The 12,578-nt window shown below is 36.8% G+C and overlaps 1 protein-coding gene across 1 annotated transcript; it reads left to right on the top strand.

Moving 5' to 3' along the window:
- The first annotated feature begins 1,848 nt into the window (after positions 1-1,848).
- On the top strand, positions 1,849-12,141 carry LOC590824 (replication factor C subunit 5). Its single transcript, XM_030991852.1, is given in 11 exon segments — positions 1,849-1,919; positions 2,597-2,661; positions 3,841-3,977; positions 5,140-5,293; positions 6,120-6,224; positions 6,227-6,278; positions 7,444-7,525; positions 8,214-8,343; positions 9,087-9,164; positions 10,242-10,296; positions 11,990-12,141. Coding segments are annotated over 11 exon segments (984 nt in total). The 5' UTR covers positions 1,849-1,884; the 3' UTR covers positions 12,081-12,141.
- Positions 12,142-12,578: the final 437 nt, after the last annotated feature.

Here is a 12,578-nt window from a genome sequence, read left to right as displayed (position 1 = left end):
CCTCTGATAATTGACCTTTTTACTTTGACACGAGCACCTTTTTTTTTCTAATAACTGTTATTTTCCCTTTTGATAAGTGGCCTACATTTCTCCCTAACATGCACCTCTAATTCAGGTGACTTAGAGTCCCCTTTTCTATAATTTTCCCTAGGATTCGCTCGCTACGCTCGCTCGCATTTATAGATGTAATAATATGTTATGAAATGTCCAGTCTTTGTTCATTAGATTGTGCTTAATACTCACCTGGGTTTGTTTTTTGTCTTCTTTATAAGATGTAATTTCCACACTCGGACCTCACACATCTTGAATTTTCAAGCGCAGCCCTTCCGCCCCGCCCCCCCCCCCTTTTTACCATCCATCATTCAATTATTTTCAAAGCTGAGGGAAGACTTGTAAAATATATTACTGAAAGTAGGGCATCAATTACGGGGAAATGGGGGACACCTTCCACACACACATTTAAAAATGAAATATATATTTGCATTAAAATGGAAATCCACCTTGATACCAAATACGTTATCCTATTATAAGTTGGTTTGAAACAAATCAGTGAAAGTTTGAGCAAGAATTTTTAAGTTTCAATCGATCAAACATAAATGGGCGACTCTTTGAAATATATATTGAGATCATCCCCCATCTAATATGTTATATCTAGAAATTGTGTTCAATTAAACATAATTATAATTTATCAAAATTTACATAACGTTTTTATTTTTCTCTATTCTATTTTCCGATCGATAACTATAAGAAAGTGGAAATTTTAGATTTTTTTTTATTTTTAATTTTTAAATACAAATGTGAGAGGAAAAACTCAGAGGATCGCGGAAGACGAACCGGGGATTTACCCATTTGTGTTTCATTCATAACAACTTTGAAAATTCAAGACTTTCTTAATTTTAATCGGATGTCAAGCAAACTTTCAATAATATCCGAGTGTTTCCCTCATTTTCTTTTCATCCGAGTGAAACCGACCAAATATTTAGGTGGACTTTCACATCAACATGCAAAGTTAACTGTTCAAAAATGGAAAACTTTTTCCTCGGTCGCTAAACTTTCTCGTATAGAGTACTTTAACTTTGAAAAGATGATAATTTTTATGTAAAGTTGCCAAACAATTCTAAGAGGCCTCTTGGTATAAAAGAAGAAACACAGTATCCCGTATATACACATTAGTTTACCAAGATGGAGATTCTTTAATTCATTTGTGGATGAAAATTATCATTTTGACTGGAAACAAGCTTAGGCCTCAGATATCAGATATAATATGATCAGATAAAACTTTAGCTCAATAGGGGAAAGTTGTTCTAAGGGTATATAGCTGATATTTTCAAGCTGCCTATTTCCTAAGATTTTTTTGTTTAATGGACAGACATTGAGCTAAGAGTTTGGTTTGCCATTTACTCTCCAATGCAGAGTTTGAAACTAAATTTACAAAACGTAAAACCAAAGGCGCTACTCAAAGGGACCCCTTTTGTGGGCCGGGGGGGGGGGGGGGTGGTACCTGAGTCATAAGTATTGCACTCCTACCGCTTCCAACTGTCTCACTCCTTAGTGTTTTAAATTTTAAATAGGCCGCTATGCCTGTGTGAGGGGATGGGGGGTTCCCTGTCTACCCTATACTGCATTACTGGATTTTCATGACTTTAGGCGTTTATTTGTGAGTTGCCGTTGTGCCTTTTGAAACGGCACAAGACTGATTTGTCTAAAAAAAAAAGGGGGGGGGGGACAAGTCGGTAAATTATTTGAAGGAGTTTATAGGATGAAGACGTATGCACTGTACATGTACCTCTAATTTGTAATCACGGTATTCCTCTTCCATCCTGGAAAAAAAAAGGTCCCAGCTAGAAGAAAGGTCACAGGTGGCGCGCCAAAAGCAAAGTGAAAATGAGTCGTGCAAATGAACACAAGAATCTACCATGGTAAGGCTTTCATTTTTAATTTGATGGTTTTTAAACGTTCGTGTAGTAAATTTACACACGAATGTGGCTCAAACTTTCAGCCACTAGCTTTCTTAATTGATTTTATGTCGCTGATTGTTAATCTCTCGACACAATGAATGACACAAAACACGGTAGACGGGACTACAGACAGTCTTTTGTACAGACGATGTGTTTTGATTTGAAGACTGGGATCGGGAGTGGGACTGGCTGTATGTTTTAGAGGATCTAATTATACTGAAGTGACAAAATAATGACAAAAAAAGACCAGTGGAAGTTTGTTGAAAGTCTGATAAAGTCTAAAGAAGAAGAAAGTTATTCAAAAATGTAATTTATAATTGATCAAAAAAGATTCAAACTGGTCTAGACTCTAGGTCTTACTCTTAGCTTAGTTAGGCCCCAGTCTATCTACTCCCTAGAAAAAAAATCTACCTAGAGTCTAGGCTAAAGTGAAAAACTTAAAGGCATAGACCTCTAGTCTAGTCTAGGCCTAGTATTTCATTTTTTAACTCTGTGATGTACCTTTTTTAATCTGAGCACCTCTCCCTTTTGTGTTGTACAGAAAACTCGATAAATTACCAATAGTAATACCAGGCATGGCATTTTCTTGGCCATTAATGAAAAAATGTGTTTCAATGATCATTTATCTCCGTTTACAGGGTGGAGAAGTATCGACCCAACTCACTAGACGACCTTATCTCACATACAGAAATCATCAACACCAGTAAGTGAAAGTAGTGCAATATTTGCCTCTAGATCTAATTTTAATCCATTGGAGAGACAGAGGCTTCGTCATTTATAACAAAAATAAAAGTAAAAACTAATAATGTAAACAAAGAAAGGGCTCAGTGGTCTCCAAATTAGGATGTCCTGGGTTCAGAACCAAGTTGATTCATTAGTGCCCTTTTGGAAGGCATTAATACACATTACCAGTCCCTCGGAGAGGATTTAATGCTGTCTCTTCCTTGATTACTTTAAAGGTAAAGACCAGTTATGGTCATGCGATTGCATTGTGAAAGAAACGTTGTGGAATCGATCAGAAAAGGTTGATCATCTAGCATCTAGCATCTGCAAGGTTCTGGAATCATCAAAATGATAAGAAATTTGGCCCATTCTTCGTAAAGTTACAAGCACTATACACAGAAAGATGTATATGGGACTACCCTATATCTCTCACAGACCATGAGAGAAACAAATTTACCAAATATATGAATTAGTAGGCGGTTTCCCGGCAAATTTTTTGTCATCATGTATTAGTCAAAACATATTCTTTCACATGATTGGTAATGAGAGCTTCCATTTCATTTTTTTAAATTGGGGCGTTTCCAATACTGGTCTTTACCTTTAATACAAGCATGCACATGTTTTGTTAGAAGTGGGGTAATACAAACCATCAAATCAAAAGAGAAGAAAACAACGGTGGGGGCGGGGGGGGGGGGGGGGGTTGAAAAAACTGCCCACTTAAGTCCAAGCCACAGGCAAATTCTGTGTCATCTTAGAACCATTCTCCCTGGCTCCAAGATGTTTCAGAAATTTGCCTGCATGGCCTTAGTATAGATGAGCAGTGGTCAAACAACACTTGTAAAGGGATCATTTTACTCATGGGTGGGGGGGGGGGGTGGTAGCTTATATTTTTGCTTTATTTGTACTAATGTGAGAAAAGAATTCTTAGTAGGGCCTAGCTATGCTAAATGAAAATAAACATTCATTTTTCTGAACCAAAAGTTGACCATATTTCTGAAAATCTTCAAAGGATTTTTTTTTACATTCTCAGGCAGAATGATAAATGATGATGATGATGTTGATGAGGATAACAACAACAGCAACGTAATCAAAAGTGGGTTCTTGTATAGCACCCGTGTGACTTAACACTATGTATTTTCTTTTTAACTTCTGATTGCAGTTCAGAAGTTCATCAAGCAAGATCGCCTGCCCCACCTTCTTTTCTATGGACCTCCGGGAACGGGGAAAACATCCACCATCTTGGCGGTTGCTAAGCAACTCTACGCTCCCAAGGAGTTCAACTCTATGGTCTTGGAGGTGGGTATTGTTTCCAGGGTAGCGTTTCTCGAAACCGTCATAACTACAAGTTCACCGACATCCCATTGAAACGTGTGTTAAACTTAATACACGCGTGTCAATGGGATGTCGGTGAACTTGTACTTATGACGGTTTCGAGAAACGCTGCCCAGGATCCTCAACAGAAGTTTCTGTACCATTGGTCTTTTTTATTTTGTCATTACCTTGTCTGCATAATTTATGTTTCCCATGCTGTGGTAGCAGTAAATACACAGGGGCTCAGGGCGAATTTGCCCCCGAAATGCCCAAAAGAGCCCCCGAAAATCAGAAAAGAGCCTCCGTAAATTTGCATCAATAAAGTAAATCAATGCAAAACAAATTTTAGAGTGTTGTTTTTATGCAGGCAAGCTTGAAAAGTAGCCCCCGAAAAATAAATATTAATTTTTTCCCTGTGTGGTAGGTGCTCATAATGGGTTAACCCATAGAGGTTCAGAATTGTCCAATAGTCTGAATGATTGATCTTTAATTCCCTCCTTAAATTGGCAACAATGACATTTGTCTCTCACTCTTGCACTCTTTTAAGTAATTGAAATGTATCGAAATCATCTTTTGAGAGCCAGAAGGGCCTTAACTATGTGTAAAAGTGAGTTAATGCCCCTTCGATTCTCAACAGACAAAATGAAATTTCAAAATACAACAAGGAAATACAAATTTGCTACTAACACACATGTATACTAAAAAAAGTGACTGTAGGTTATGCAGTATAACAATTTTAAAACCTCTAATCATTCATAGATAAGTTCGATCTGTCTCCTCCTATATTAGTCATATTATTCTTGATCAAAAGTTGCAAAATGTCACTTAAAGGTGACTCTGTACCTCTAAGACTTGAAAAGAATAAACGTTTTTCTTTTGCAACGGTGACTGCAACAACAATCATGAGTTCCTTTAAAGCCCATCTGTACTAGTTAGGCCAGGAGGAATTAGACCTCCCTGCAAGGTCACTGACAGGTGGTTATTTCATCAAAGCAGCTCTCACTTAACATAACAAAAAGAGCTTCATGGGGGACCAACAGGCACCGATTAGGCATTGTTTGATATATAGAGGGCGCAAGTAGCTATAAGTAGTGCAGTGCGGCTTTAAACAGTCTTAACTGACAAAGTCTCCTGTCATCGTTCTTAGCTCAACGCGTCAGATGACCGAGGTATCGGCATTGTCAGAGGTAGCATCTTGAACTTTGCCAGCACCAGGACGATCTTCAAATCGGGCTTCAAGCTGGTCATCTTGGATGAAGCCGACGCCATGACCAACGATGCACAGAATGCACTCAGGAGAGGTAAAAATACATTTTAAGCAATTTATTTTTATTTAATTAGTTTTAAAAAAGGTGCGAGTGAACATTTTGACTTGGTCTTATTGAAAAGTAGTCAAATAGTTGTTGATTTTGATAAGAATGTAATGTCAAAATATCCCTGAGGGCAGACATTTGAGAAAAAGCAGATAATCTCTGTTAAGTAAGGGAATAATTAAAGTCTATTATTTTTCATGTTTACATCATAGTGTATAAAAACAAAAACAAAAACAAATAATCCATGATATGTATGTATTTAACTTGTTCAATTGCCTCTGTATGTGTAACCTATAATTTGTACAGGGCCTCTCAGGAAAAAAGTTATGATTCTGATAGAGTTGCCCTGTTTAAATCAAAAGAATACAAAAATAAATGTTCATTTTCAATAAAGGTAATAAGAATTCTATTCATGTCCAGTACAGGTAATCCCAAAGTCCCCAATTCAATCTTGCTTCCCATCACCATTTTCATCATGTCTTTTTGAAAGTTCTATAGTACCTTTCAATTACACACATGTAGCTGTTATTGTGTGCTTCTCCTTGTCCTTGTTCATTTTTCTTTTCATTTCCACCTACCATGCCTCTTTCTGTCTTTTCTTTCATTTTACTTCTCATTCCTCTATACTCTTCTTACTTCCAATTTTCTTCCTTCTCCCTTTCCTTTTCCCTCTTCCTTCTTCCATACTCTACTACTCTTCCTCCTCTTCCTTTGTTGTATTGTTCTCTGCCTCCTCAACTCTTCCTCTTTTGCCAATCCCTTTTTTTTCTGTCTTCTTCTAACCACCACCTCCTCTTTCTTTCTTTCTCTGCAGTCATTGAGAAGTTCACAGAGAACACCCGGTTCTGCTTCATCTGTAACTACCTGTCCAAGATCATCCCTGCCCTCCAGTCCAGGTGCACCCGCTTCCGATTCGGTCCCTTGACAACCAGCAGATTGTACCCAGGCTGGAGCATGTCGTCAGGGAAGAAAAGTAAGAAAGAGCCCAGTAGGCCGATTAACTAACATATTCAAATTTATGGATGTTCTTTTCCTGGGGACCTAGTGACAAGGTATGCCATTAACCTGTTACCAATGAATGAACTACAATAAGTAGATGGGACTGGGGGCTGTAGACCCCAAAATAATTTTGTGATTTCCAATATTCGGGCAATCGTCACATGATTCGGTAGTGAGGAGGCTATTTGTAATCTCTTAATTCTTAAGTTTTAAAGTTTGATACAAAATTATTTAAATACTCAAAATAATGAACTATCAAATGTTGGACATTGAAAAGTTATGTTAAGGTAGAGGCTGTAGATTCGATTCTACTCTTATTAAAGTGATATGTAGCTATTTCTGACTTCTAAGGAGAGGTAATGAAGGATGAAATGAAGCTTGCAAATTCACACCTAGTAGACCGGGAGGACTACAGATGAAGGGCGAAAGCAAAGCAGCAGTGAAACAAGTGCATGGGTGTGGGCAATAAAATCAAAGATGGCAAAGGTGGTTCAAAATTTCCGGGTAGAACACAGAAACACCGCTGCTACCAGTGTAAACTAATAAAATAATTAACCACTGCCAAACTCACTCAGATCCTTTCTCCTAAGTCTCCAACTTATATTAATAACCGAGCCGTAAATCAACACAACTCACTCAGAGTAAGTCCAGTGCAAGTCTGCATGTGTTTTATTGCAAAGTATCTAGCATGCTGTTCATGTGCTTCATGCAAAGTATATTCAAATCAAATACATTATCAACCAATAGCAAAATAGGATTTAAATATACTTTGCATGAAGCACATGAACAGCATGCTAGATACTTGGCATTAAAACACATGCAGACCTGCACGAGACTTACTCTGAGTGAGTTGTGTTGATTTAGGGCTCGGTTATATATATATATATATATATATATATATATAAGTGGGAGATTTAGGAGAGAGGATCTGAGTGAGTTTGGCAGTGGTTTGTATGATAGGTGTTATGATTGATTTGCAAGTGGTTAATTATTTTATTAGTTTACAATATCTTCTTCTTCTCCTTAATAAATCAGGTGACTGACTCTGATTGAGTTTTAACCTGCTTAATAAATAAATGCCGCATTGTTTGTCCAGCGATGTTATATAATGATAATTTTATATTTGATTGTATTTGCAGTGTTGACATGACGGAGGACGGGAAGAAGGCTCTCATCACGTTGGCCAAAGGAGACATGAGAAGAGTCATCAACATCTTGCAGGTATGTCTTCATAGCTAGCCAGACTCTGACCAGGGTGGTGTTTCACAAAGACTAAGATTGACTTTCAGTTGGACTTAGTTATGGCAGTTATTGCTCTCACCATTATGATCTTTAGATATTATATTTTCCTTCAATAATGAATTATCCAAAAATGTAAATTTTGTAGATTTGTGACCATGATTTGTACGCCCTTTGAGAGACCAATGCCAATTGATGGTGAGATCAAACAGTGGCATGAACAGCCTGCCATAATTAAGTCCAACTTAAAGTCTATCTTATTCTTTGTGAAACACCCCCTCCCCCTCTAGGCCCGTCTTATAAAGAATTGTGGTTGATCCAAATCAATCAATCGACTGCCAGTTTGCAGTCCCCTATCTCTTATGTACACATAGTTGCAATTGATATCAATCACAAATAAGTGGCGATTGATAAAATTGATAAAATACAGTCATATGCACAGTAATATACAAAGTAGAAATAACATTGCACAAAAAAATCAACGAGGAAACGAACAAAGACAGGGAAATGAAAAGAGCAGATGAGATACAAGCTTGAAATAGAAGAAGAAGGAGACATTTAGGTGAAGTAATCGGAATAATTTAACACAGAACCATTAAAATAGTCGCTACACCACAACACCTTTGATGCGATGCATTCATTCATTTTGTTCTTGCAACTTCATTTTCAGAGCACATCTATGGCACATGAGAAAGTAACGGAAGAGAATGTCTACCTGTGTACCGGCCACCCTCTCAGGACGGACATCGAGAACATCGTCAACTGGATGTTGAATGAAGATTTTACTGCCGCTTTCAACCGTATCCTTAACCCATAGTTGCCAGCCATTCCTATTTTTGAGGAATGATTCTTACTACAGTCAAACCTGTCTACAGTGACCGCCCAAGGGAAACACAAAAAGTGGTCTTTGTAGACGGGTTCCTTTAGTATATTTTTCAATGAGAAACCATTTTCAAGGGAAATAAAAAATGTTGTCTTTGTAGACAGGTGGTCACTAAAGCAGGTTTGACTGTATTTGGCTTTCAAGCTATTTTTAAAAATCTTAGATTCCTCTCCATTTCTGAAATAGTCTGTGTGAAAAGTATACAAAATAGACTGTATTCCTAATTTTGCCTTGAGAGATTCCTAATTTTGCTGTGAAAGGTTGGCAGGTATGTTAACCTATGGAAATGTAGAATACATTGTTGGAGTCTTGAGAAGAAATCAAAGGGAAATGCATGTTGGGTAGAACTAGGAATGTCTCTTATTTGTTTTATTGAGGAATTATGAACTTCCTGTTTATTGTCTTTCTCGTTGCAAGGCGGTTGTTTGTAACTTTGGGGTTTTGATTTCTAAGAGGTAGTTTGGGATTCCAAGGGATGAAATATGGGCAATGATTTCATAAAATATAGTACACTGTCAAATCAACAATCATTGGATTACACAGGATATTTCACTGACTTAGAGATTAGTTTGAGGGTTACAGAGCTCACATGGGTTGCCAAAAGGGGTCGTTGGACATCTGTTGTAGAACTTGTGTTTCCTTGACCATGCCTTCATCCAGACATCAACCAGCTAAAGACACTCAAAGGTCTGGCCCTTCTAGATATCCTGTTAGAAGTCCATACCTATGTACACAGAAGTAAGTCGAGTGCTGCATGCCGGGCGCAACGTAACTGTTCTCAAAGCACCGAGTGATTTCAAATTGGGTGTTTAGGGCTGGTGTTAGTGTTTAATAAACCAGCTTTAAACCAGCTTTAAACACAGAAATGGAAATCAGCTGGTGTTAAGGCTTTGACCTCTGAATATCGTCAACTTCCGGTAGCTAGTGTTATTGATTATGCAAAATTGTCGTCTGCTTAACCGACCTTTGTGGCTGGTGTTAATAATTTACGTACAAATGTCCTATTCACTAACACTTCCCCCTAGGGATTAAGCAAATGTTGATTTCCAGTTCGGTGTTAGTGAATCGATATTGATATTGGTATCGAGCTCTCAATTTCATCAGCAAATATTTAGCTCGATTTAAGAGCTCTTGACTGCTCTAAACACTAACACTAACACTAACACCCAACTTGAAATCACTCATTGTGTGTAGAGTTCAAAATTGGTTTGCACACATATGATGCAGTAGGGTAGGTCTATGATATCCTGAGAGATGACAGTTGATACTTTAAATGCAAATTGAGATAAATGGGAACCCCAACGCTGTATTTTACCAAGTTTAGGGTAGCTATTGCCAAACAACTACCCCCCCCCCCCCCTCCCTCCTGTAAAGTTATCAAAATTAATTATTATCCACTGGACATAGAACTTTTGTATCCCTCAGTTATGTGAATTATTTGAAAATGTACAAATATTTGAGCTTGTTATTAAGGCCTTTTGCAGATGAAAAGGTTTTGATTGAAGCAATTCTTAAATTTAAACCTGACGTGACTTGCACTGAATCAGAATTTTGCATTCTGGCTGCTTGCATTTTCTTAATTTTCCTTTAAAAACTCTGTGTGCAAGAGGTTCCTGAGTAGTTTTAAAAGGGGTAGTATCTAAAATTGCAGTGCTTGCTGAATCTGTAAAAGAAACATAACAATTTGTCCATAATCTTGCAGCTTTGTCAAAAAGTAATCTTCTCAGGCCTTCAGAAAAACTGTTTAAGTACAGGTACATGTACATGCATGTCAATAAAAGTTGATAACACATTTCTATTTTGTTTATATTCCAGTTGAATTTCCACAGAAGGTTCGGATATACCTCTTGGACAAGATGTCAGATATTGAGTAAGTTGCCCCTTCCACTTAATGAGATTGTCACCAATTTCAATTCCTCCTAAACAAGCAAACAAACAAACAAACAAACAAACAAACAACAAAACATACAAAGAGTAATGATCAATCTGAGATGATTACTTACCATGGAAGATTAATGAGTCTTCCTGTAAAATACACTGATATGTGTGGTAGATCTTAAAATTATTAGCTCATCATTTTACTAGTTATGACTACCTTCTTATTCAATTCATTTATTTTTCACTGTAAAACAACACATAAAAAAATCAGTGAAAAATTGTTATTGTGAATAATAGTGGCAGGATCATGAAAAGCACAAAAAAATTCTTGATGGAAATGACCCCTTTATTTATAGGGAAAGGAAAAGGAAGTGATCTGAAAATTGTTCTTGGAGACCACATTTTTCATTTTTTTCAAGCAGTGAACTAGATGGGGATATGAATTGAAATAATAGGGCATTTACACAGGAGATCATACCTGTGTATGAACATGTAAAGCAGGAATTGGGTTTATATTGTAGTAGAAATATTACAAACTTTCTCCTGCATTAAATGATCACTTTTAAAACCAGATCAGTCGGATGGATTGGGAACCTAACTTCCTAGCAGTCGAAAAAATAGATGTTTATGATTTTGCAGAATTTCATACTTACACTTAACAACTTAATTATCCATACCCCATGTAAATTTGGTGTTTTTAATGTTTTTCATAACTCACCAATTAAAGGTGGACTTGTTGAATTAGGGCCTTTTTCAATACTTTTAGATAGTGCTGTAGTCAAACGTTTAACCGTCCGGTATCCGACCGCCCATGGCGGATTCCGTTTTCAATTGGACGGTTTCGTTTTCCCGATTTTTTTTTTTTTTTAATTTTTTTTTTTTTTTTTTTTTTTTTTAATAATTTTTTTTTTTTTTTTTTTTTTTTAAAGTTTCGATTTATGCCCCTCCACCTGGCACTATGCCTGGCAATGTCTCCCAGCTCAGTAATTTGTGTGTTTACTCACCACTCCAAAACTAGAACAACACTCCAATTTGTCTGTCATCTTGGTTTGAAAGTAATCTATGTAATAGATCTCATCTCAATATGTAGTTTATAATAATAATTCATCCAACTTTTACACAAGGTTCTGTCCTAGGTCCTCTACTGTTTTTAATTTACATTAATGATCTTACACATTCTTCTAAAAATAACATTGTTACTATTATTTGTGACAAGTTCACAAGCACAAATCGGCCCCTTTAAATGCACCTCGCAGTTAAATGAAAGTTGCCGACAGAGTCGGTAAAAAAAAAAAAAAAAAAAAAAAAAAAAAACGATTTTTTTTTTTTTTTTTTTTTTTTTTTTTTTTTTTTTTTTTTTTTTTTTAAATCGTTTAACCGAAAACCGTCCGGTTTTGACTGGCGGTTAAACGGAATTGGAGATATCCGTGATGTTACAGCACTACTTTTAGATGTAATCTTTAATATGTCATGTATGATGTACTCAAGAAACAAATCAGGAAGAAAAAAAAAAAAAAAAATTTCACATGCTTCAAAAATTGCAAAACTTGGTAATGGTATGAATAATTTAGTTGCTAACTGTATATGAACGTGTGACTGGCATAAAAGTGTTTGACCTCAATTATTAATACTTTGAAAGTGATATTACAAGAATAAAATGAAATATTCTTTTTGTTTGTGTGAAGGTACCGCTTGGCAGCAGGGACCAGCGAAAAGCTACAGCTTGGATCTTTGGTAGCAGCCTTCCAGACCGCACGAGAGATGGTGGCTGCATAAGCATGACCGTACTATTCAAATATATTTAAAGATATGAAAGAAATAATGCCCCACTGCACTAGTTGTAGCTACTTGCTCCCTCTATGTAGAAAACAATGCCTAAGTGGTACCAGTTGGTCCTCCATGATCCTCTTTTTCTTATGTTATTTGAGAGCTGAGTTGATGATATAACCACCTGTCAGTGACCAGCAAGGTGGTCTAATCCCTCCTTGCCAAACTAGTGCAGACGGTCTTTAAAGGGATCCTGTAACTTTGTCTTAGATCATTTAGAAATAATCCTTGATTTAGCTCATGCTGCAATGATAATTATAAACCTTTAGGTCAGTCAGGAACTCCATGACTTTTACAAGCCTATCGCCTGTCTGATTATCAAGATATTAATGATTGGAATTACAAATTTTGAAACCCGTTCGCTGAACGGTTTTCATAACACTACAGTCTATTGGGGAAAACGAGTATGGTAAAACCGGTCACTCAAAGATTTTTACTTTTTTGAGG

Source organism: Strongylocentrotus purpuratus, unplaced genomic scaffold (genome assembly GCF_000002235.5).
Source record: "Strongylocentrotus purpuratus isolate Spur 01 unplaced genomic scaffold, Spur_5.0 spur5_scaffold_2, whole genome shotgun sequence".
Taxonomy (NCBI): Eukaryota; Metazoa; Echinodermata; class Echinoidea; order Camarodonta; family Strongylocentrotidae; genus Strongylocentrotus; species Strongylocentrotus purpuratus.
The sequence above is the reverse complement of the archived record's forward strand: the minus strand, read 5'-3'. Positions and strand labels throughout refer to the sequence as shown.